The sequence below is a fragment of the Cryphonectria parasitica genome, assembly GCF_011745365.1.
Source record: "Cryphonectria parasitica EP155 unplaced genomic scaffold M406scaffold_9, whole genome shotgun sequence".
In the NCBI taxonomy this organism is placed as follows: domain Eukaryota; kingdom Fungi; phylum Ascomycota; class Sordariomycetes; order Diaporthales; family Cryphonectriaceae; genus Cryphonectria; species Cryphonectria parasitica.
This window is the reverse complement of record NW_024468917.1, coordinates 1,655,121-1,677,647: the sequence shown is the minus strand read 5'-3', so window position 1 is coordinate 1,677,647 and position 22,527 is coordinate 1,655,121. Positions and strand designations below refer to the sequence as shown.

Here is a 22,527-nt window from a genome sequence, read left to right as displayed (position 1 = left end):
CCTCCATTCTCGCTCTCAATCGCTCTATAACCTCGTGTCTAGCTATCGACTCGCAAAGTCACAACAACCTGGAGAAGGGTGCGCAGGCCGGGCCCATTCTCGGTACCACTATCCAGGCTGGCATACGCTGCAGACCCCCCCCCCCCCTTTCAGCAGACAGGTGGGACACAAAGGCTTATTCCCCTCCTCCAGAAAACCATTGTGGAGCCGAGGTTTACCCAGCCCCGAACTTTCACCGCAGAGGTGGAACTCTCTCTTGTTGGCCTGTCTCAAGAGAGAGAAATGGAGCACATATTCATGCGGGCGTCAGACGCTAGGACCGTCGTGCCGCCTGGATGATTAAGGCTGTTTACCACAGTAATTCATCCAGGGCGGATGGACCCGACGACGGCGGAAGGAGGATCGCGGTGTCAGAATTTGTTCTTCTCTTTGTCATCTGGTCACGACAGAAAAATGTGAAAAGGGATCCTGCCGCCATTTGCTGCGTCTACTTTAGTAGCAGGATGCAACCAACCTAGAGTCTGCAGATTGGGCAAGGGGAAAAGGGAGGGGGGGTCAATTCCTCCAGTCGGGTTATTTGGCTAAATGCCTCTCGTAAAGAAGACTCCAATCATGCGAAGGAGGCTGAATTTTGATGGGTTCGGATGCGACCTGATGTGTTGCTATACTTCCGTCGGGTGAAGAAAAAAGCATCCACCCACCTCCCCTTCTCGTTGCCAGTTCAAACCATTGAATTTCTACAGGGGAGAGAAAGATGAAGAACAAATAGTTCCCTTCGTTGATGAAAAATATCGAGACCCTCTACCTCTTCATACCTTCCCGTCATCGATCCTTCATATCCATCGTCGAATCCCGTCAAGAGCGCAAAAGTCGCACGCGTGAAACCAGGCATCGTTGCCGAAAAAGAATCCAAACGCCGAAATCATACAAGGCAAGACATAACAAATAGACCGCAGGTGATAGAACCGAGGTAGCCAATCATTCCACCCCCTCAAGCCATGACAGCAGCTGGCCGACCACTCCGACCAGCAGCGCCTCCAGCTCTCCGCTGACCTGCACTCGGCCTGGCCAACGTATACTTGGCAAAAGCCCGTGCCAAGGCCTTCTTGCAGCTGACCTTCTGGCTGCCGACAAAACTCTCAATCGTGACGGCGATGGCCCGATCGATGTCTTGTGTCGTGATGTAATCTGCCAGTCGCATCCGGCAAAAGGCCTCGCTGATGCGGATGATAGCCTCCAAGTGACGTACCTGGGGAGGAAGAAGAATGTTAGTCCTGGCCTTTTACCCTGTGTATATCTGACGAGGGGCTTTGGGTCGTAGCTTACAGTAATGGGGTAGGCTCCAGTGGCCAGAGACTCTCTGCGCATGTCTGCAAAGAGACGTGCAATCTTGTCCTCATCCATGTTGCCCAGCCTCGGCGTGCAGTGCTCTCGTGCCCACAGGATGTACTTCCGGAGGAGCTCCTGTGGGATCTCGCCCTCTTTGGCCGGAGCTGTGGCAGGCTTGGATGTAGCTTGCGTGTTGTTTCCCTGCGTGTCCGCCTCGACATCCATCGAGTCGTCCTGCGTCTTCTGCGAGTTCGTCGAAGGGTGGCTGCGGCTATGCGATCCCACAATAAAGCGCGCCAAGCGCTCATCCTCTGACGGATTAACCGTGTCGCGGACAACACAGAGAACATCGAAACGAGACAGGATAGGCTCGGTCAATTCCACATTAGCAGAGAAGGGAATGGTCGAGTTGTATCGTCCACCGATCGGGTTAGCAGCCGCAATGATACCGCAGCGAGCTTGTAGGGTCGTGACGATACCGGCCTTGGAGATGGAGATGGTCTGCTGTTCCATGGCCTCGTGGATAGACGTACGATCCTGATCATTCATCTTGTCGAACTCGTCGATGAGACAGGTGCCCTTGTCGGCGAGCACCAGAGCACCACCCTCAAGGGTCCATTCACTAGTCAAGGGGTCACGACGGACACTAGCCGTCAAACCGACAGCACTGGCTCCCTGGCCTGTGGCAAAGACAGCACGGTGGGCCGTCTTCTCGACATATTTGAGCACCTGAGACTTGGCGGTACCAGGATCACCCAGAAGAAGGACGTTGATGTCGCCTCGGACGTGGTGTTCGCCCCTGCCTGTCTTTGCCACGCCGCCAAACAGAGAGAGCGCAACTGCGGTCTTGATATCTGTGTGGCCGTAGATGCTTGGTGCGATGGAGTTGACGATCTTGTCGATAATCTGTGGGTCTCGCGACAGGGCGCGGATCTCGTGCTCATCCTCCTCAGTGAGTCTGAACCCAGCAAGCTGGTCATGGGTCTTCACCACGTTGTTCGCCTCTAGGATGGTAGCAAAGACAGGGAAACCATTTCGGTTGTTCAGCTGCGCATCATAGTTGTTCTGATAGATGCCGGTGACTTCGATCTCCTCGCCAGGCTTGGCCTTGTCGATCAGATCCCAGAGCAGAATGACCTCCCTATGACGGGGTAAACGACCAGCAGGGACCGTACCAGGCGACTCCTGCAGGGTTAGTTTCTGGTAGTTGCGGTAGACTGTCTTCTCAGAGTTGAGGGTAAATGGACCCCGTGATTGGCAGTTCTGGCAGTAAGTGATCTTGATCTCGACGTTGGACTCTTGCTGGAAAGGACCCAAGGTGACGCCGCACTTGTTGCAGTCAACTTTGACGTATTTCAGCTGTGGGAACACGCCAGAACGCCTTGTGACCACACCAGATACCCGAACCAGGCTGTTCAGGTGCTGCTGTCGGAGCTGGCGCAGAGTATAATTCAGGGGAAGGTCGTAGATGCGAACATGAATCTCGGCATGAATGCGCTCGTAGTCGGGGTAGTGCAAGAGGACGACATCCATGGCAACCTCGTCAAACAATTTGAGTACCTCGGCGGGAGCATTGGCTAGAAAAAAGGCCAGGATGGCCTTCTCTGACGCCAGTTCCTGATACGAGACCTCGAGAGACTCAGCATTGATCTCACCAAGGGTTCGGATGCGGTTGCCGTAGACAGATAGACCGTTGTCGTCCGTGAACTCGGTGAGGAAGGATTTGAACTCGCGCTTGATAGATCGCTGGACGTTTGTTTGCGATACCCAGTCAGTGATGTTGGACGACTTGACATCTCGGAGTGCCTCCAGCGAGAGTTCCTCCTCCATGATGTCGCCGTCCATATCCTCGTCGGGGTCCTCATCGTAGCGATGGCGGCGGCGGCGAGGCTGTGCAGTCAAGTCGACATCGCCCTCTTCATCTACACCATCATCAAGGAAAATGCGCGGCAGACCCCTGCGGGCCACCTCGCGGTCTCGGCGGTTCAGTTGTGCCTCGAGCCTCCGCCTGTCGGCGATGCTCATGTCTTGATATTGCCCGTCATCGTCGAGGTCGATCCCTTCGTACTCGTCATTGGCGTCTCTCTCACGGTAATCGTGCTCAAATCCCTCTCGGAAAAGATCGACATCATCCTCGGCCATCTCATCAAGGTCGTCGATATCATCCTGGATCTCGGCTTCTTCCTCAATGTCGTCATCGTCATCACCACCGTGGGCAATATTGAAGGCTGGAGGGGAGGAAGGCATGGGGCTCGATGCCCGGCCGACAGAGGAAGACATATCATCACCAGCGCCACGAGATCGCTTCAGGCCCGATCGAGGTGCCGTTCCGCGGTTGGCGGAGGCTGGATTGTCTCGCAGAGGGGAGCTGGAAGTCGGGAGTGTCAGCCGCTCAGGGCTTGTGCATTCGAGAGGTTAAGAGATTTGTTTACTTGTAAGTGAACGACATACCTCATTTTGTCAACTGATGATATGATCTAGCGTACACAGTACCAGTTCAAATAGATCATTGGGGAGGGTTAGGTTGAAGATGGAATATGGGCAACGACAGATGAAGGCTGAGTTCCCTTGTGGGAGTTTGGGAAATGGGAACTTTCAGAAATGGAGCCAATTTACGCGTAAATACGCGCTTCTCCCAAAACCGCGTTTTGAGGGTGGGGGGGGGGGCGCGTCGGTTCTGCAGCTGCTAGCTGTAAATGCGGGGCGATACTCGCTAAGAATTTCTGGATATAGCAGCTTAGGCCCTTTGCAGCATGCGCTGGAGCAGACTTTAAAGTGCTTTTTAGCGCGTGTACTACCTGGCAGCTGTGGTAGTCCTCACACTGCAGTGCACCCTAGCCACCAAAGCTTACCATAGTACTACATACACATTAGCAAGGGTCGTTAGACGACCACACGTCCAGCGACGCGGCTTGCGTTACGTGCTGTATCTTGGATTCTATTTCCCAGATCCAAAATCCAAAAGCGTATCAACATCAAGTTTTCATCTGGAGCAGTGCTCTCCACACATCACATCTCTCAAGACCCACACACAGCACTACTTGCCATGATGGATTCCCTACCAGAGCCTTCCGCTGACCCTTCCAGTGGCGCCGAGCAAGACCACGGCTTGACCCGTCGCGACAGCTCCTCGCAGCAGTCCGACGGTTCTCAGACCGCGGCTGAGTGAGTGCGGTCCTCTAGAAAACACAGACTATATTGTACTGACGCGACATCAGCATTCTCCGCGATCAGATGCAGCTCGAAGCCGATGCGCGCGAAGCACTGCCATACGTGAGTTCCCTATGTCCTGTCGCGTTCTCACTCGTGGTCTTACAGGTTGCTGACACGACCGCAGAGCATTGAACACTGTACCAAAGAGCTCGGTCCCCTCCGTCAGAGCGTGTTCTCCTGCCTCACCTGCAACCCTCCCCCAAAGAACCCGACCGACCCATACAATGCTGCTGGTATCTGCTACGCATGCTCCGTGCAGTGCCACGGCGAGCACCAGCTAGTCGAGATATTCACCAAGCGCAATTTTACGTGTGACTGCGGCACGAAGCGCCTACCCTCGACGAGCCCATGCACCTTGCGCCTGAATCCACTGACCAACACCCTTGGCGGCGTGCACTCGGAGGAGCCCAGCGCGACAAACAAGTACAACCAGAACTTCCGCAATCGCTTCTGCGCGTGCGAGTGTGATTATGACCCGTTCCAGCAGAAAGGGACGATGTTCCAGTGCCTGGGGCTGGGCACGCATGAAACAGGAGGCTGTGGCGAGGACTGGTTCCACCCTGGCTGTGTTGTAGGCCTTGGTCCGGATTGGATGGAGAAGACGGAGGGCAAAAATATTCAGAAGGCTGCGACAGTCGAAGACGGGGCGCTGCCGCCAATTTCTGAAGACGCAGAGACAAGCGCGCCAAATGGCAACGGTACATCAGGCAATGGGAATGAGGCCGCCGAAGACGGGGACGATGAGCCTAATCCGCCAGGATTCCCCAAAGACGACGAGTTCGAAACTTTTATCTGCTTCAAATGTGTCGACGCACACCCCTGGATCAAGCGCTACGCCGGGGCGTCCGGTTTCCTTCCGCCAGTGTTTTATAAGACGAAGAATGATACAGAGCAGCAGACTGCTGTCGACGATGCTGCTGATGAGTCCAATTCGAAGAAGCGCAAGGTCGACGACGATGAGCCTGGTGGTTTTCAAGTGCCAAAGAGGCTCAAGAACGAGGCGAACGGTGCTGACATTGTCGGGGTTGAGGCGCCGAGCGAAGAACGACCCGCAACAACGACCAGCGACGAACAACCCGCTGTGAAGGGTGAGCTCACGCCGAACAAAACCCAGCCCGAGACCTGCAAAGCCGACACACTGCCGCCTGCGCCCAAGGGAAGCTTCTCTATCTTCTGCACAGAGTCGTTTAGAGACCGATTCTGCCGGTGTGAGAAGTGCTTTCCAGCCCTGGCGGCGCACGCACAGCTGCTCGAGGAAGAAGAGATCTACGAACCGCCCATCTCAGAGGAGGGCTCTGAGAATGGTGGCTCGACGCACGGCAGCGGTAGCCTGTACGAGCGCGGTGAGAGTGCTCTACGCAACGTAGACCGCGTACGCGCCATCGAGGGCGTCATGGCATACAACCAGCTCAAGGACAAGCTGAAGCCCTTCTTCCAGCAGTTTGCGGAAAGTGGCCAGGCCATCTCTGCAGAGGACATCAAGGAGTATTTTGCCAAGCTGCGTGGTGACGATGAGGCGATCAAGGAGGCCGGTGATAGTGCCAAATCAGACCACAGAAAGGAGCAGCCGGGGTATTGAAAGGACTGGATATGGTCACGTCCTTAATTGACCACTGTAATGATTATGAGGTTTTGTGTATAATGGAAAAAGGTATGAAACCATCAGTCCCAAGGGAGACATGGGTTATTGGACGGTCAGGTTATTCGTTTATTTATCACGAAAATACATATCCGTCAGCCGAATAGCCACTTTCTCTGAACAAATAATCCCCTGCAACGCCACTTGGACTTCTCAGGTTCAACAAATATACCCTCTAGCTCCTCGAAGTCTGCTCTCGAGGAAAGTAATAAGAGAGGCCGTTTCCAGGAGTGCCAAGCTTTTCATCTTTGCCCATCTGTTCTCATTGTCGAGTGTATTAGTGTCGTAGTCTTTCTAACATGGTATCGTGAAGCAGTTGCGATGCGTGCAAGTTATAATGCAATGCTGTCTCTCTCTCTCTCTCTCTCTGAGCCGAATCCTCAGGTCACATCACCCTTGTGGACAAGCGCAGCTAGCTTGGCTGTCCTGAGGAGCCTGTACTCGCCGCGCTGGATGGCCGTGGTGGCAGCACTGGTATCGCGCCAGAGTCATCCCTCTGCATAGGCACGCCTCCCATCATGGCTGGAGATTGTAAACCCTGCGGCAGGTCCAGGTCCTGGCCCGCGAGTCCTTGTTCCATGTTGCCCATACCCGCGAGCGCCTCGTCGGCGACCCTTCTCTCTATCTCCTGCAGTCGCAGCTTCTCCACCGAGTCGACCAAGTCGTCATCGTCGCTCCAGTATGGATCATCGTCTGGCAGTTCGGGCATCGCCATCCGCTTCCAGAAGCGCAGCTCCTGCCGCACGGACTTCATGTCTACGCGCCGCTCCCAGCGTGTCTCGTCCTCGTCGTACTTCTTGCGAAAATGTCTGAGGTTCTCGTTGGCCTTACCCGCGTGCGCCTGCATCTCCCAGATCTGGTCGCGTAGCCGCATGTTCTCGGCGCGCTCCTCGGCCAGCTGCGCGCGGTATGACCGGTGCCACGCCGCGACGTCGGCGACGTGCTTCTGTTTGTACTCGTGGAATTGCTTCAGCATGGCGGCGATCACGGAAGCGTACTGTTGAGAGAGCTGGCGATACTCGTCGCGGCTGCACTTAGCGCGTTCAAAGAGCTCAGTGAGCAGGGAGATGGTGGTGTCTATATTCGCTTGTTGTGCTGTAGGGCGGACATCAGTGGGGTTAGTTTGCGAGATTATCACACCATGGGAGTCATTCGTATAAGGAGGGACCACCCACATTCGAGCTCATCGACTGCGGAAGATATCAAGTCCTCATTGCCCAGCGACTGTGCTCTTGCTCGACTCCTGACCCGGCCAACGCTAGAAACCACGTCTTCGAGGGCCCGCTTGTTCTCTGCCAATTGCTGGCTTAAGACATCAACCATACTGTAGATGTATGCCAATTCAGCCTGATAGCCGGCCGGCGTCGGATAACCCGCCACCATCGCGGACACGTTGCCGCCGTTGAGGCCGTTCATCGTGATGTTGATGCGGAAGATTTCGTGAGATTAAATTGCGACGAGGCAGGATGCTTGCGGAACGCGCGTCGTGATGATGCGAATAATTCAGTTAGATTACGTCCAAGCAGCCGACGAACGTGTAGGAGGAGATTGAGTTAGAAAGAGACAGAGGGATGATTGTGCGTGACGTTAAGGTTGGCAATGGCGAATGTCGTCGAGCGACTTCATGTGGTGGAACTCTACAGCGCCTACCCCTGCATCTGGGCCACCAGGGGAGCGGGTAAGCACGGGCAGGACAGGCTCTTGAACCCCTGTAAGCAATCGCGCCCCTGGGCGCCCAAGCTCCCGCGCCGGCCGGCATCGAATGTGGGAGAGCTTCGGAACTTTGCGACAGGCAACTGAAGTCATCAACCTCAACAGCCAGAATACCCCTCCCCGAGTGATTTTTTTTTTTTTGGGGGGGCCGTCAAATTCTCAGGAAGTTGCAAGGAGCTTCCAAAGCACACTCGAGGAGTCACATATCAAGAAGTAGGCCAATTGGCCGCAAACACCATGTTTCGGTAAGTCCAAGGCGAGTTTATCTTCTTCCAGAGGTAGCAAGCGTGTGGCATGGCTAATGTTCGTCCAGTTCAGGGTTCTACCGATAATCCAGCTCTACGATGCGGTCCAGCCTATCGCGCAGGGTGTGCCGACAACTTGTGGCCTCCCATGGCTTCACTTCGCCAGCCTGCGCCCTCTCCGCGCCGGGCCATACCTCCCTCTCCCTGAGACCAACACGGCCCCGCCATGGCTCGCTCACGCATCTCTCACGAAGGACCTTTATGAACATGTGGAAGAAAGAGCCAAGAGAAGTCAAACAAGCAGGCTTCGAACCAGGCTTCACCACCTTTGTCGATTTCCGCGCGCACTCGGTCGAGGGCACCAGACTACCTTCTGACGAGGAGCTGGTGCAGGCGTTCCGGGCCTTCTTCGACTCCAAACTTACGCACAGGCGGGCTGTCAACTCGTCTGAGGCTTTCGTCGCGCGTCTAGTCCTCGAACACCTGCAGTCGATAAAGACGGAAGAGCTCGCGTTGACCCACCAGGACTTACAAAAGGCCCTGGGCGCGATTGCAACGCCGCGGTCCAAAGGAATTTCTCGCGACCACAGTGAGATTGCTACTATCTTGTATGATGGGATCAAGGCCACAAGAACTGGTTCTAAGAATCTCAGGCCGGAAGAAGATGCACGCCAAGAAATAAATTCGGCGGATCTGGAACTCTACATTACAGCACTGACTAGATTCGGCGGGTCGAGGAAGGCATCACAAGTCCTGTCGAGCTTACAGGGCTTCATGCGTCACTCCAAGCTGATTCAGTCCGACAAGCTGTCGAGGCTTCACATGCTGGTTCTCCGGGGGATCGCCACAGAGCGGCAGGAATCACCCGAAATATATGCAAAACAGTTGGAAGATCTCGGCTTTGAGTACACTTCAGAATTCCACGAGATAATGACAACATTCTTCGCTGAAACGGAGAGCGACGCCGACGGACAGCTCCACGAATGGTTCAAGAGACCGATCGTCGGGGGCAAGATGGCAAGGCCAGAGTCCTACATGAGTCTGATTAGATTTTCTTTCAGAACAAGTTGTCAGCCAGACTGGCTGCAGGTGGCTATGCAGGATCTTTGCGACTCGAATCCACCAAAGCTCTGGTGGGATGTTGTTCTGAAGTGGGCTGTATACCAGGGCAAGGACATCAACCATATCAGACACATGATTGATGTCATTGTGCAGTTGAACCCAGGCAATGAGTATGTCAGGGCAGACATTTTCACCATCAATGGTTTGATTGAGGCCGCGGTCGAGACCAAGAACGCTCTCCTTGCCGAAAGGGCGAACGCTCTGGCTTCTGAGATGGACCTGAAACCAAATGTGAGAACGTTTGCGCTTCTACTCGAGGCGCGTATGATTGGGCATGACAGGACCGGCGCCGCCTCCGCCTTCGAAGATCTGATCCACTGTGGCCGCTTACAATCGGGGTCAAAAAACGTGGATACCGTCAATTTGTATCTAAGGCATCTGTGCGACGCAGACTCCACGGACTCTCGGAGGATCGTCGACGTTCTGGGTCTTGTCGAAAGCCAGCAGGGCGAACTGAAGCCCGACACAGTGGTGGCATTGTGTCTAAGGTTCCTGAGGGACGATAAAACCATGGAGGTCGTGGATACATTGGGGCTGCACCTGAAAACGTTCAGCATGGACGAGCGGCGAATCGTCCGGGAAGCTTTCTCGAGATATTGCCTTGACAAGGCTGTAAGCACTGCAAGGGCATGGGATGGCTACTCGCTCATGCGCCAGTTCTTTCCTGAGACGTCAAGACATGAGCGGGTCCAGCTCATGGAGGGTTTCTTTGGCCGCAAACGTGCCGATATGGCCTCTCACATCTTCGGACACATGCGTGCCCATCCCGATGAGAGTATCAGACCCGACCTCGACGCCTATGTTCTCTGTCTCGAAGGCCTAGGCGCAGTTCCCGACGCAGAGAGCCTGGGCATGATCCACAATATGTTCAAGATGGACACGATGATACAGCCCAACGTGAGGCTATTCAACGCCTTCATTATTGCTTACACCGGCTGTGATGAGCCACGGAGAGCTTTTGACTTTTGGCAACAGATCTCGAATCTCCCGGAAGGTCCGACTTACACGAGTCTGGAGCTGGCCTTCCGAGCCTGTCAGAAGATGCCGTTTGGGTACGACAGGGCCAAGGTCATCTGGGAGAAGATGCAAAGGCTGGAGGTTGAGATACCCGAAAGAGTCTATGATGCGTACATGTTGATGTTAGCCGGCCAGGGGCAGCTGGACCAGGTCCAGGATATGTTGCTCTCCAAGGCGGTTGAGTACAGCAGCAAGCTCACTCCTCGCCTGTAAGTTGCCTACATTTCATCCTTTCCCCACCCCCCCCCCCCTTCTCCTGAATACGCCTTGGAGCTTCCTCGTTTTCGTCGCCCATGCTTGGGTCAGTGTATCAGTCAACTTACATAGAACCAGGCTCGCATACATTTTTAACGCAATCCCGTTCCCGCATTTCCAGCAAGCCTACAAAGACTGGGCATCGTTAGAATTCCCAGATAAATGGGAAAGGATCAACAAGTACAAGATGACGAAGACAGTGGAGGGCACGGATCGGATCTCCATCGCAGCCGAGAGGCTTAAGGCTTGATAAGACAGCAGTACTGCATTCCAGCGGCACATAGGTCCACGAGCATCTCAATGCAATATACAGCCATTTGCCTGTCTAAATTTACATGCGTCATGCGTTCCAAAGTCTCTCTATTTCACCTTGATCTTGTTCTGGGTGGGCTCGGGCATCCTGCTGTTCTGATATCTTGGGCCGGCCCTTGACTGGCCGAAGAGAATCTCCGGATGTCTGTGTGTACTGGGGTGTATGCCCATCCCGATCGCCCTCCTGATGGCTTTGGCCATCTTCCTCTGGTTGACGGGCCGGAGCCCGGTCTCTTTCGAGTGCTTGATCCGTCCCATCTCGGTCATAAACTCAGACATCATTGCGAAATTCTGCGGTCGAGGGAATTAGCTAGGGGTTCAGTGATATCCAACCCAACGTTCGGAAACGTATTCAAGTCAAAACTTCCTGATCAACAGAGAATTAACCTAGTCCCAAGTCACATACCTTATAGTGATCCAGGGGATTCAAGCCCAGAATGTCCAGAATGTCCTTGGTCGGCCTCTTGGGCTGCCTCCACTTGAGCATCTCGACATGACTTATGTCGTGCGGCGCATAAACATCGCCCATCTTCCAGCTGCGTGTCATCTGCCGTGACATGTCACTACGTTCCTTCGCGAGCCTAGTCTTTTCATCGAACGTCTCCTTGTTCTGCGATATGTTCTCGAATCCGTTGCTCCGTTTCAATACGCTATAGAGCGCGTTGCCTGCCTGAGATGCGGCAAATGAGCTGTTGGGCGAGGGCGTGCCGCTGCCGCTGCCGCTGGTGTTGTTCGCGGCAGAGGCGTCGGAGGACTTGTCGTCGAAATCGAGCAGGGCTTTCGATGCGGACTGTCCGGCCGCGCCAAGGTCCTGGACTGTTGAGGGAGGTGGTGGTGGTTAGCTTCGCCAGTATGGTGTACACGAGAGATCGGGTCCGGACGTACGGGCTCCATTTTTTGAGGTCGAGGAGATGGGAGCTCTCGTCTGAGGCCCAGACACCTGGAGAGACCTCAGGAGAGGTCGTAATGGTAGCCGTGGAGGCATGTTGAACTGTGAACTGCTGCCCTTTTCCTCCCGCTGGTCGTGGATAGGAAAATAAAGTTAGAGGTTTGAGGTGGGTTTGTAACCGGTGCACGACGAAACCCAAGTTTTGGCGGCAGGCTCATGCGGCGCGGGAGCCCAGGCGCAAAAGTGGGGCCGCTAAGCATCAATTGAGCGGCTCCGTCTGCTGAATTTTGAAGACTCGGATATCGCCTTCTACAAATCTCAACGCCAGCGCCAAAGTTCCCTTGAATATCTCGTTCTTGTAGGAGTTGATCCTTCCAAAGTCTCCAAGATGGTCAGGAAGCTCAAGTATCATGAGCAGAAGCTGCTCAAGAAGACAGACTTCATCACATACAAACAGGTGCGCTGCCCTTTCCAGTCTCCCCCCCCCCCCCCCCGCGAACACAAATCTGATCTTGATATGTAGGACAACGGTCACCGCGATCACAATGTCATCAGACGTACGTTGATAATTTTCTCCTTTCCTTTTTTGGATTACGGATTTCTTATTCATTTCGTGGCTTTTGTTGGTGCATGGGTATCTTCAAGGAACCAAAAGTCGTCGGGGCCGGAACAAAAGTTTTCTGCAGTCGAGGTTTTGTATTGACTCTTCACAGGGTACATGATCCAGAAACCAGAGGACTACAACAAGTACAATCGACTCTGTGGTGTGAGTGATGCATCCAAGTCCTTTACGTACCGCCGAAGAGACTAACATGATGCCCTTTCAAGTCTGTCCGTCAGCTCGCCCATCGCCTCTCGCTCATGCCGCCGGACAACGAGGTCCGGCGAAAGCATGAGAAGCTGCTACTGGATAAACTCTACGACATGGGCATCCTGTCCTCCACGTCCAAGTTGAGCGCTGTCGAGCATGGTGCAACCGTGTCCGCGTTTGCACGACGTCGACTTCCCGTGGTCATGACACGGCTGAGGATGGCGGAGACTGTCGTACGTATCCTTTTGCAGGCATCGCTGAGAACCTGAAAGTCCCGCTACTAACATGTCTACAGCAAGCTGCGACGAAGATGATTGAGCAAGGTCACGTGCGGGTCGGCACCGAGACCGTCACAGACCCGGCCTTTTTGGTCACCCGCCAGCTCGAGGATTTCGTGACCTGGTCGGTTGGCAGCAAGATCAAGCGCAACATCATGCAGTACAGAGACAAGCTGGATGATTTCGAGCTGCTCTGAGGGACATTTCTGCTACAAAGCATTGTGCCCTCTGCTTTACGCTGGGCACATCTTTGCCGACAAAGACGATCGGCTCTTTCTTCGAGGATGATCCGAGCGGCTGCTCCTGAGGTACTGTTTGTCCAGGCAGTCGCAAAGAATGGGCGTCACTCGAAACGATGCCCGCCGGGTTCAGAGCTCAGCCATCTAGAGGTACAATTTCTCAAGGCCAGTTCAACTTCAGCTTGGTGGACACGCCGCTGCAGCGCAATCACGCGACATTGGCTCCAGGCATAGAATACCAGAGGCGACGAAGGCCTGACTATTGCACAACAGGCAGTATTCCAAGCTTCAGACGAACTCTATTTTCGATTGTTGAGGCCGCCGAGGCATACTTGGTCTTTTTGAGCACCTTATCGGCAAGGATCGTCGCACAGGTTGCGGCGCCACCGAACCTTGCAGCCAACTGCATATGCAAAACAGCTTTCAAGACGCACTTCCCCCGCTCCGCCGCACAACCACCAATACACTGGCTAATAATAATTCAATTTCGATATGTCAATGGGATCGGGGCATTCAAAGTTGTGCATCTTTACTATCCCTCCTTTCCCACGAAACGCTACACAACGATAAACTACAATGGGCCCGCTTTTCCCGATGCTGGAATTCGAGATGGGTAAAGTACGGAACTAAGCACGGATCAAAGCTTTGGGAGGAAATGCTGTTCGGCTTGAGCCCATATCTTGGGCTTCGCAATGGGGCTGAAGCCCAGGTAACCGCTCAGGGGCCCGACCTGCATTCACACGTGGGGGCCATGTACTCGTTGTCTCAAACCCGATGTATCGCCGGCATGGTTATCGAGATGGAGCGAAGCTACGAAATACAAATTGTCTTCAACTACAAGAATGAGGCTGTCGTCCGGCCTCTGGTCTTGACTCCGCTTTGTCTCCTCGTTAGTATCCCACAGTGCTACAATTACTCACTTCAGAATGCAATCTTCACGCTACCTCTCTCAAGACCTTGTCGAGGTCGATGTCTTCCATTTCAGATCGCAGGCTGATCTTTGTGACTTCCTCGGTATACAAAACCGTTCCAATGACTGCATCGCATACGCTCCATACGCCCGCAATGCACCCCACTGCTCGCGACCCGTCAATGCATCCAATATGCGGCAAAGGTCTCGGCTCCTCAGTGAGTTGGTGAAAGTCAACATCCCCTCACGTCAGGCAAATTCTCTCCTGAAAGTTATCTCCTCCTGCGTCGTGTGCGGTATCACCGGTTGGCATCAGTCCCAAGCGCACGGTATCTTCCGGAAGTGGTGTGACAAGCTATGGAGTGACTACCTCCGGGCAAACAGACTGGATCCGAATCTCTGTCGACGGGCTCCTGATCACTTGTCACGGGGAGTCTGGCAGAGAGAACTAGAAGTTGTCCGAATTGAACAAGCGCCAGTCGAGTCTGATTCTGAAGAAGACGTGGTCTCTGACTCTGAGACGGACGGTGATGGTGAGGACAGGTTCGACTCCGAGGGGGCCACAGAATATGAGAGTGATGGCAGCTCGAGTGACGACAACGAAGACGAGTCGGATACGCCCACGCCAGACACGACTATCTCAACTCTCGAGGGTCATGATGACCCCAATTCCAGCTTCACATTCCATCGATCCAGTCGCCGTGATCCTCCTGCGCCTGCAGGACGTCAAATCAATGTAACATCCACAGTGGGTCTTGAGGAAGTCGAGATCAGTGCCGTGGCACCACCATCGGAGGCTGCCATGAGTCAAGAGACTGCTGCACCGTCGACATCCCGTATCTATCAAGACGCAGCAACGCAGAGCATTTCCAGAGAGATACAGTTCTATAGGGATCCTCCCACACCACAGTCCCCTCCTCCTCGAAGATTGACATACTCACGTATACCTCGACCTGTCCGTCCCGCTCTTGGTCGTTTAGATGGAAATGTTCTCATGAGCTGTCAACCAAGACAAAGCACACGGGATCCCCATGGGCTCTGCCATGACGGTGATGCAGGCTCTTCTCGAAATGAAGGCTCTCTGTTTGAGATTGCATATGTGGCAGGTATGAGCAGCGAACCACAGCATTCGAGAGAGACCGACAGGGCAGATGGCGCAGGTGAAGGTCAAAGCCTCTTGCGTCGCCCGCGCGTGAGTGATATCAGCTCGGTACGCGAGAATGGGGTGGAGGTAGTTACGGTTCACGAGGCTGTGATGGCCGGAATTGGCATTGCTGAAGGCGAAATTGGCAACCGCCCAACAATGACGGGTGCACGAGATGGCGTAGCGGATCAACTCGTCCCGCATGTTCCACACATGGGAGAGCAGCACCTCGATGCATGCGTCGAGGCGCAATCCTCTCGGCTCTTCTCTCTAGAGCAACATACGCCCACTCTGAACACGGAACCGAAACCGAAACGCGCATCAGGCTGGGTCTGCGCTTTTCCTCGTCCCAATCTACCAGCTTTTCTCAGAGACTGTCTACCTCGACGCCATCGTCCGTCGCCTCTCCCCATGGCCTCATGCGATCGATGCAATTTCTGTGCTCGGTCCTGAACAGATACGAGTGAATCGGGAACATATGCGACAGCGAAGGCGAAGGGCACACACGCGAGATGATGAAAGGGCGTGGGCTGCTCCCAAAGCTGCTCAGCTGTCTATTCAATTGCAACCGTTCGGTGATGATGCATGGTAAGGCGTAGGATAGGTGGGTTGGGCTTCTCTGTTCTTTCTCAGTCAGCGTATTTAGACTTTTTGCCTGTCAAGCGTCCTGCATTTGTTTTGTTGGGTCTATAGGGTTGCCCTTCACCTAGGGCTGTTTCAATGACAAACTTGTTTGTGATCAGAGTATTTGCTGGCTTACTCTCCAAGTCCTCCATACGTGAAACTGAGTCTCAGAAAGCATTGTTTTGTTTGTAAAAGCTGACTTAGGGATCCATACTTATTCAGGACAACAAGCATTAATTGGGAGCAAGACATCTTATGCATGTGAGGATTCCAACAAGTTTTCCGAGCAGCCACAGCTCCATGGAGATTTTTGTAAGCCTAAGCACCTCTCAGAAGATAGTTCAGTCTTCAAAGGTCGTAGTAATTATGGATATATTTCTTGTGGGAGATGAGAACCACCCCATTCACAAGCGGATTGCTTTCAGTGCTAATGATGGGCTGATGTCGGTTACAAGGATATAGCGCCCGATTATTGCAACTTTACCAACATGACAAGGTCATGTTATTTTTCTATACAGCATTAATTAGTACTTGAGAACATCAAACTTGCATAAAAAAAGTTCCACGGTTTCATCGGTCCATCAAGAACAGGAGGATGCGCCCTGTGAACTTCTTTCATACAATTTATGTGTTATATTTGATACCTTTACTTTGATTGAGGAACTCTCTATCTTTTTTGCATTGGGATTTTGTTTTATTCTTTTCTTATACAGCGATGAGTTCGTTCAACGCCGGTCCTCTCTCTCACCTTTGGTGACCGTCCTTCGTCGCTCTCTTTACCACCAGCAACCTTCTCACTCACTCCCTCACTCGCCATGCCACCGTCAATAAACCGTCCAGCACTCATGTGCAGACTCGTTCCAAGACACACAAGCTTGCTCGCAACATGTAACCACTCATACACTACCAGCAGGCCATCGACCTCAAGACAAACTCGCCATAATCACACAGCTTCACCCTCGTCCTCCTCGTCCTCCTCGTCCTCCTCCTCGTCCTCCTCCTCCTCCTCCTCCCCCAGCAAGACCTCAGCGCCGCTTCGCATCCTCTTTTGCGGCTCCGACGCCTTCAGCTGCGCCTCTCTCACAGCGCTACACGACCTGCACAAGGCCCAGCCCGACCTGATCGAGTCCATCGACGTCCTCGTGCGCCCAGGAAAACCCGGCGGCCGCGGCCTGAAGCGCATCGCCGTAGGACCGCTCTTCCACCTCGCCCACGCCCTCCACCTCCCCTTACACCAGCGCGACACCTTCACGGGCTGGGACCTGCCCCTGCCAGGCCGCGTGACGCACCCCACGACAGGCCAGCGCACCATCCACCCCCACCCGTCCGGCAAGCTCACCCACCGCGGCCACCTGCCCTTCAACCTCCTCATCGCCGTTTCCTTTGGCCTCTTTGTGCCCCCGCGCATCCTCTTCTCCCTCGCATACGGCGGCCTAAATCTCCACCCCAGCCTCCTGCCGGACCTGCGCGGGCCCGCCCCCTTGCAGTGGACCCTCCTCGCCAACCGGCCCGGCGCCGGCGTCACCCTGCAGACGCTTCACCCGACCGAGTACGACCGGGGCCACATCCTCGCGCGCACCCCCACCCCAGGCCTCCCCATCCCGCCACGGTGCACCACCCCGCAGCTCCTCGAGAGCCTCGCCCCAGTCGGTGCCGCCCTGCTCGCCGACGCTCTCCAGCAGGGCCTACACGTCCCCCCCTACCCACCCCCTCTAGACCTGCCCCCTTCCTTCTTCTCCTCCTCCTCCTCCTCCCTCCGTGACGCCCCCAAGATCCGCAAGATCGACGCCTGCATCGACTGGGACAGCACCCTCTGGGCCCGCGACCACGCCCTCTACCCAGCCGGGCGCTGGACCGCTTCCGACCTCGAAACACGCTTCCGCGCCGTCGGGTACCAACCGGCAGGCAAAGTGACCGGCCTGTGGACCCACGCCATGACACCCGAGAACCCGCACGAGGAGCGGCTCATCCTGGAGGACGTCGAGGCCATCCCATGCCCACGCGTGCTGCAGGACGCCGTCATGACCATCGTCCAGCGCAAACACGACCGCGCTGCCGCTGCTGCTGCTGCTGCTGCTGCCGCCGCCGCTGGCGAGGACACGAGGGAGCTGGACGAGGAGGCGCGGCAGACAGAGTTGCCCGCGCAGATCGTGAATGTGTGTTTCTCGACCAAGAACGAGCATGCTGCACGGGAGTTCCGGATGCTCGTGTTGGTGGAGGACGACGGCGAGGAACAGCAAGGAAAGGAGGGGACGAGCGTGGTGATACCATTGCGTGTGCCGTATCAATTTGCCGGTGGACAGGCTGCGCCTTTGGTAGGGACAAGCTTCGGGCCGTGCACTGCCATCAGAGTGAGAATGATCAAGAACGAGGGCGGGGTGGGAAAGCCTGCCTCGAGGGCGCTGGATCGGTTCATGGAGAAGAGGTTGACGGTGGAGGAGGCTACGAATCTAGATTATGCTATGGACATCATGACGACCCATGAGGAGGCATAGAGGGACGCCAAGAATCTGATATCCAACTAATCCCTATTTACATTGTTCAAAAGAGTGAGAGTGAGCTGGTGCATACATGTCGGGTAGCATACTGGGATATAAGCTGAAGAAATCACAAGAGAAAGCGCAAAATTTTCACCAGATAAGAATGCAGAAGAAGAAGTCATCATATTCATTTGTTGTACGACCTGGAAGGAGAGAAATAATATTACAGTCTGGTGAGCACAAGACTACCAGAAGGTGCTATCTGTTGAGCAAGGCACGACCATCGTGCGATGAGGGGGTCAGTCAAATCGAGGCTGAGACGCCGCCAGATGTCAAGAGGACCATCGAGCAACCATCTCCACGAGACAAGCCAGCCAGCCAAGTGCGACAGGCCAAACAACACGCTTTTCGTTTTCAAATAAGACCAGCAGTGACTGTGTCATACGCAGCGCTCGAAACGACATGTGTATGTATGTGGGTGAAAACAAGACAGCCCTCATCATGTCCAAGCCCCTCCTAGGAGGGAGACTTAGACGCTCTTAGCAGAAGTCGCATCATCGACAGAGCCGCCGCTGGTAGAGGCAGATTCGGTCTTGGTCAGGTCATCCTCGGCAGGGCCGTGGATGGACTCCTCAAAGACGGGCTCGACCTCATTCAGGTCGAACTTGGTCTTGAAGTCCGAGAGGTTGTTGGCATAGCCAGACGAGTTGGATCGGCGGCGGGCATTGGCCAGGTTGAACTGGTCATCAAGGATCTCGTCACCAGGGTTGCCCCTACGTCTCGTCAGTGGACACTATATACGAAATATGATTTGGGGGGGAGAGCGGCTCGTGTTGCGTGGTGATCTTCACAGGCGCATATGCAACACGGTGTGTGCTTCGGCCCAATGGGGAAGCCCGTAGCAGGGCGGGTCGGGCGGTTCAGGGGTATATAATCGGCCAGTCACTAGGTAACAAGGACAAAATACGACCCCCTCCCCCATTTTGTGACACGGATCATGGTGGTGGTGGTGCTGGTAGGCTGTAAGGAGATCGGGGCTTGCTCACCAGTTACCCTTGCCGCCGCCGCTCTTCTTGATCTTCTTGGGGTCCTCGCCAGCGTAGCCATGTTTGGCGAAGTAACGGGGGAGGTGCTCCTCAGGAGCAGCAGTGCCGTCAGCCAAACCGGCGTGGTCCTTGTCGTTGTACTAGATGACAGCATTAGCCGCGACGATTGTTGCTGGACAAGGGTGTAAAAAGAGGGACCTGTCGCACCTTGTGAGAACGGGTCACTATGGCATGTTAGCAATCTGGCTCTCTCTGTGCACCAATGGGGATGGTCAAGATCAATCTGGCTTACTCTTGGTGATTTGTTTGGGAGTTGAGTTTTGAAAGTTAGGCGAGGTTAACGGAGCCCGAAGGGGATGACGTCGGGTTGAGACTCTGTAGCTTCAGCTGTCGTCCACCCAGTCAGCATAGCTCACACGATGGTGCGGGGCTTCTATTGAGCTCCTTGGAAGGTTCTCGGAGCTCGTAGTCGAGGGAGGCACCAAAGCCCGAGAGGACCGGTCGAAATGGTCGGTTCCAGACGGATACCTGATGACACAGTATATGTTCTTTTGTCGTTGCTGTTGATGGTGATCCCACAACTGGTTGAAATCGTCGCCAAGACGACCACAGTTTGGGGGGGGGGGGGGGGGGAGAGGGGCCGTGTTGGAGAACGCTCCAAGATGAGGAAGGGTACTCACCAAAAGAAGTCAGGTGGTGTCAATGCGGTTGGTATGTGGGAAGGGTGAGAGATGGAGGAGATGGCAAAGATGGATTGATGATGGCTTGTTGTCTGTGCTTGTTGTTGGAAGAAGACAAAAAGAGGAAGATGTGACAGAGTTGGAGGGAGGACAGTAAAGTAGATCAAGAGGGATGGATCGATCTTCGCAAGACAAGGGGCATTCCTTAGAGGGTCAAGGGGTGTGTGTCTAGGTGGCCGACAATTGAACGATCTTGGAGGGGAAGGGGGGTTGCAGCGTGGCCTACATTTATTACCTCACCTGCTCATGGAAAGGACGCAGCTCAGGGCCCCCCTTGATGAATAGCTTGGATGGGGTGACTACCTCAACGCTCACAAGGTCACATGGTACATCTTGTGGTGGCTCTTGCAAACTGTGGATGGGGCTGCCTTTTCCACTCCTGCCATTATAGTTCTCTCATGTACTTGCCTACTTGACTAGCCCCTTCTCTTCCTTTCTCCTTGCCCCCTCTTCGTTCTGGGCTCTTCCACCTCTTTTTGCAGTATTCATTCATGTGCTGGTACAAACTACTACCAATGCTGTGATGTCGCAACAGAGTCAGCACCTTGCAGAGCTGCGGGAGAAGTGCCACAACGTTGTACGTCCATACGGTACAACACATAAAAGGATGTGGGCATGCGTCACGCGAGCAGGTGTGGAATGGGCTGACTTTGGCGTGCGAGGTACAGAGCTGGGGTAAACAAGGGTCCTCCTGCTATTCCCGTTGAGCGCCCACCCATTACGTGATGGCAATGTGCTCATCCCCTGCCAGAATTTGCCTTCAACAGGACGACGAGGACATGTTTAGATAAAAGAGAATCAAAATATCAAAATGCCAATGGTGTAATCATCCTGCCCACATTGTGCAATTTACTCTCGAGCTTCCAGGCAGAGAAGGCGCGATGTTCCGGTCCAACTCTGGTTGTGGAGACTTCCGCAAGCAGACGAGAGGGTACCAGCCAGCCAGTCAGGTCAGATCAGGCCAGCTTCAGGGCAACGTGGGCTGTTCCACACACACAAGAGCCACCCACACTGAGAGACAACGCCGAAAGGTAGCCCCCCGCCGCGCACCTGCCCCCCTTCTGCCCCAGACCCACAGCGGGTGCGATCGCCCGAGGAGAGGGGGCAAGGGCAACGCACCGCGAGCTACAAGAATGACATCAGCTAGTCCCCACCTGCTATAGCACGTACGATGCTGCCGCTAGATTTCACCCGGAAATCTGGGGTACATCCTTAGTAGCGTTGAACCTTAATTCCCCTTGTCGATTTCTACTGTACAGACCCCCGATCCCCGTACTATGGTTGAAACGACAACTCGGGCTGCCACAGCACATATAGCAAAGTCTTATACTGTACTTGTCAATTTGTCTATGCGCAACACACGGAATAAGAAATGGAAAAATGGAAAGAAGAATGGAGATCGCCCCCGCCCCCCGGCCAATAAACTTAATGCGGCTACGCAAATCATAGATGAACCCTCCGTCACATCGATTTACATGCGAGACACGGATCGCAGACCGAGCCAAGACAACTCGGCCACCTGCTCCCCAAGTTGTGTGCGACAAGAAAAAAGGCAAGATGTCTGTTTTTCTTGCAGTGGAGTTTCATGGTGCAAGGTCGCCCTGGAATGAGAGCATCATCATCCCCTCTCTGGTTGACGCAAGCTTGGAAACAGCTCCAAGCTGCTCGCGGCTACTGACTTGCCGCGTCTTCCGAGTTCTTTGTTTCCACCGGCTCGCTGGCATGCTTTTCCCACGTACATAGCACGCATGTACTGATTGTACTGTAACTATGGTAGTACTATCGTGCGAGTCAAGCAGCTCTTATCAAACTCCGCCCTTGCAGAGGATGCTGTGACTAAGTATCACGATAGACAAGACGAGAGTATATATTCTGCAGGTGTGAGGTCTTTTTAGCTAGTCAACAGAGCTAATTTGCGTACTGACATTAGAGTTCATATGGGAGGGTTTCATGACGGAAAAGCCACCATGATTCGAGACGCGATTATGATTTAGATAGAGCTTGCTATCCGGGGGGGGGCGTGGGGGTATTCAGATACCATAGTAGACCACGTTCTGAGGGCAAGTCTGTGATACGGTCGATCGAGACCAGCAAAGATACCATACGAATATTTTGTCTTTGCAAGCTCGATTCCGAACTAACGTCTTGGCTATGCAGCCACAGCAACGAGGTGTCTAAAAAGATAAAGGAACGAATGGTCGATTCAAGTCGTCCGTGGCAAGCTCAGCGTGGCTTTCCTTTCTTTTGTATGTGAAGAAGGGGATCTCAAGGTTGGCTTCCACCATCATTACTTAACTTTATGCATTTACTGGAGAAACATATGACCGAGAAACATTTGGAAGCCATCTGACTGGGAACGGAACTCGAGTGGATCTGTTGTTTCCCTCGTTCCACTGGATGAGTGTGCATCAACAACGTAATCCCTCAGCATTCTCAAAAGTCTAAATGCAGCAGAAGCCAGGCTTCGTTCAGTGATCCGTATAAGCTATGCCAAAGCCTCGGTCGCCTACTGAGAGAACAG

The 22,527-nt window shown here is 54.2% G+C and overlaps 9 protein-coding genes across 9 annotated transcripts; 5 read left to right on the top strand and 4 right to left on the bottom strand.

The window, feature by feature from the left end:
- Positions 1–756: 756 nt before the first annotated feature.
- M406DRAFT_296357 (MCM-domain-containing protein) lies at positions 757–3,699 on the bottom strand. The gene is made up of 2 exons (XM_040919244.1): positions 1,327–3,699; positions 757–1,249 (listed from the first exon to the last, which is right to left on the bottom strand). Exons 1-2 carry the CDS (start codon positions 3,607–3,609, stop codon positions 992–994), a joined length of 2,541 nt encoding a protein of 846 aa, XP_040772191.1. The 5' UTR covers positions 3,610–3,699; the 3' UTR covers positions 757–991.
- Positions 3,700–4,459: 760 nt separating this feature from the next.
- Positions 4,460–6,091, top strand: M406DRAFT_228925 (uncharacterized protein; the record flags this gene model as incomplete). The annotated part of the gene is made up of 4 exons (XM_040915799.1): positions 4,460–4,494; positions 4,548–4,602; positions 4,667–5,560; positions 5,657–6,091. Coding segments are annotated over 4 exons (1,419 nt in total), but the record flags the coding sequence as incomplete, so codon positions are not given.
- Positions 6,092–6,238: 147 nt separating this feature from the next.
- M406DRAFT_282733 (uncharacterized protein) lies at positions 6,239–7,606 on the bottom strand. Its single transcript, XM_040918487.1, has 2 exons — positions 7,357–7,606; positions 6,239–7,276 (listed from the first exon to the last, which is right to left on the bottom strand). Exons 1-2 carry the CDS (start codon positions 7,595–7,597, stop codon positions 6,594–6,596), a joined length of 924 nt encoding a protein of 307 aa, XP_040771856.1. The 5' UTR covers positions 7,598–7,606; the 3' UTR covers positions 6,239–6,593.
- A 391-nt stretch (positions 7,607–7,997) lies between these two features.
- M406DRAFT_296350 (uncharacterized protein) lies at positions 7,998–10,783 on the top strand (the record flags this gene model as incomplete). Its single annotated transcript, XM_040919243.1, has 3 exons — positions 7,998–8,139; positions 8,208–10,487; positions 10,606–10,783. The coding sequence occupies exons 2-3, from the start codon at positions 8,239–8,241 to the stop codon at positions 10,781–10,783; spliced, it is 2,427 nt and encodes an 808-aa protein (XP_040771855.1). The 5' UTR covers positions 7,998–8,139; positions 8,208–8,238.
- Positions 10,784–10,893: 110 nt separating this feature from the next.
- Positions 10,894–11,455, bottom strand: M406DRAFT_268474 (putative 37S ribosomal protein S18; the record flags this gene model as incomplete). Its single annotated transcript, XM_040917944.1, has 2 exons — positions 10,894–11,136; positions 11,252–11,455. Coding segments are annotated over 2 exons (447 nt in total), but the record flags the coding sequence as incomplete, so codon positions are not given.
- A 610-nt stretch (positions 11,456–12,065) lies between these two features.
- On the top strand, positions 12,066–13,697 carry M406DRAFT_324540 (uncharacterized protein). The gene is made up of 5 exons (XM_040919883.1): positions 12,066–12,191; positions 12,258–12,291; positions 12,448–12,500; positions 12,563–12,778; positions 12,841–13,697. The coding sequence occupies exons 1-5, from the start codon at positions 12,123–12,125 to the stop codon at positions 13,018–13,020; spliced, it is 552 nt and encodes a 183-aa protein (XP_040771853.1). The 5' UTR covers positions 12,066–12,122; the 3' UTR covers positions 13,021–13,697.
- A 2,888-nt stretch (positions 13,698–16,585) lies between these two features.
- On the top strand, positions 16,586–17,443 carry M406DRAFT_267803 (Formyltransferase; the record flags this gene model as incomplete). The annotated part of the gene is made up of 2 exons (XM_040917891.1): positions 16,586–17,020; positions 17,075–17,443. Coding segments are annotated over 2 exons (804 nt in total), but the record flags the coding sequence as incomplete, so codon positions are not given.
- Positions 17,444–17,674: 231 nt separating this feature from the next.
- On the top strand, positions 17,675–18,235 carry M406DRAFT_73330 (uncharacterized protein; the record flags this gene model as incomplete). The annotated part of the gene is made up of 1 exon (XM_040925615.1): positions 17,675–18,235. The coding sequence occupies one exon, from the start codon at positions 17,675–17,677 to the stop codon at positions 18,233–18,235; it is 561 nt and encodes a 186-aa protein (XP_040771851.1).
- A 150-nt stretch (positions 18,236–18,385) lies between these two features.
- On the bottom strand, positions 18,386–20,179 carry M406DRAFT_358382 (uncharacterized protein). Its single transcript, XM_040923881.1, has 5 exons — positions 19,947–20,179; positions 19,559–19,653; positions 19,474–19,490; positions 19,267–19,406; positions 18,386–18,993 (listed from the first exon to the last, which is right to left on the bottom strand). Coding segments are annotated over exons 2-5 (402 nt in total). The 5' UTR covers positions 19,560–19,653; positions 19,947–20,179; the 3' UTR covers positions 18,386–18,749.
- Between the last annotated feature and the right edge of the window lie 2,348 nt (positions 20,180–22,527).

Coding starts and splice junctions, on each gene's coding strand:
- M406DRAFT_296357 (XM_040919244.1), bottom strand. CDS start 3,609: ATGTCTTCCTCTGTCGGCCGGGCATCGAGCCCCATGCCTTCCTCCCCT. Junction 1,250..1,326: donor CTGGAGCCTACCCCATTACT/GTAAGCTACGAC, acceptor CTTCCTCCCCAG/GTACGTCACTTGGAGGCTAT.
- M406DRAFT_282733 (XM_040918487.1), bottom strand. CDS start 7,597: ATGAACGGCCTCAACGGCGGCAACGTGTCCGCGATGGTGGCGGGTTAT. Junction 7,277..7,356: donor CGCAGTCGATGAGCTCGAAT/GTGGGTGGTCCC, acceptor TCCGCCCTACAG/CACAACAAGCGAATATAGAC.
- M406DRAFT_324540 (XM_040919883.1), top strand. CDS start 12,123: ATGGTCAGGAAGCTCAAGTATCATGAGCAGAAGCTGCTCAAGAAGACA. Junction 12,292..12,447: donor CGATCACAATGTCATCAGAC/GTACGTTGATAA, acceptor GACTCTTCACAG/GGTACATGATCCAGAAACCA. Junction 12,779..12,840: donor TGAGGATGGCGGAGACTGTC/GTACGTATCCTT, acceptor ACATGTCTACAG/CAAGCTGCGACGAAGATGAT.
- M406DRAFT_358382 (XM_040923881.1), bottom strand. Junction 18,994..19,266: donor GGCGGCGGCAAGGGTAACTG/GTGAGCAAGCCC, acceptor GACGAGACGTAG/GGGCAACCCTGGTGACGAGA.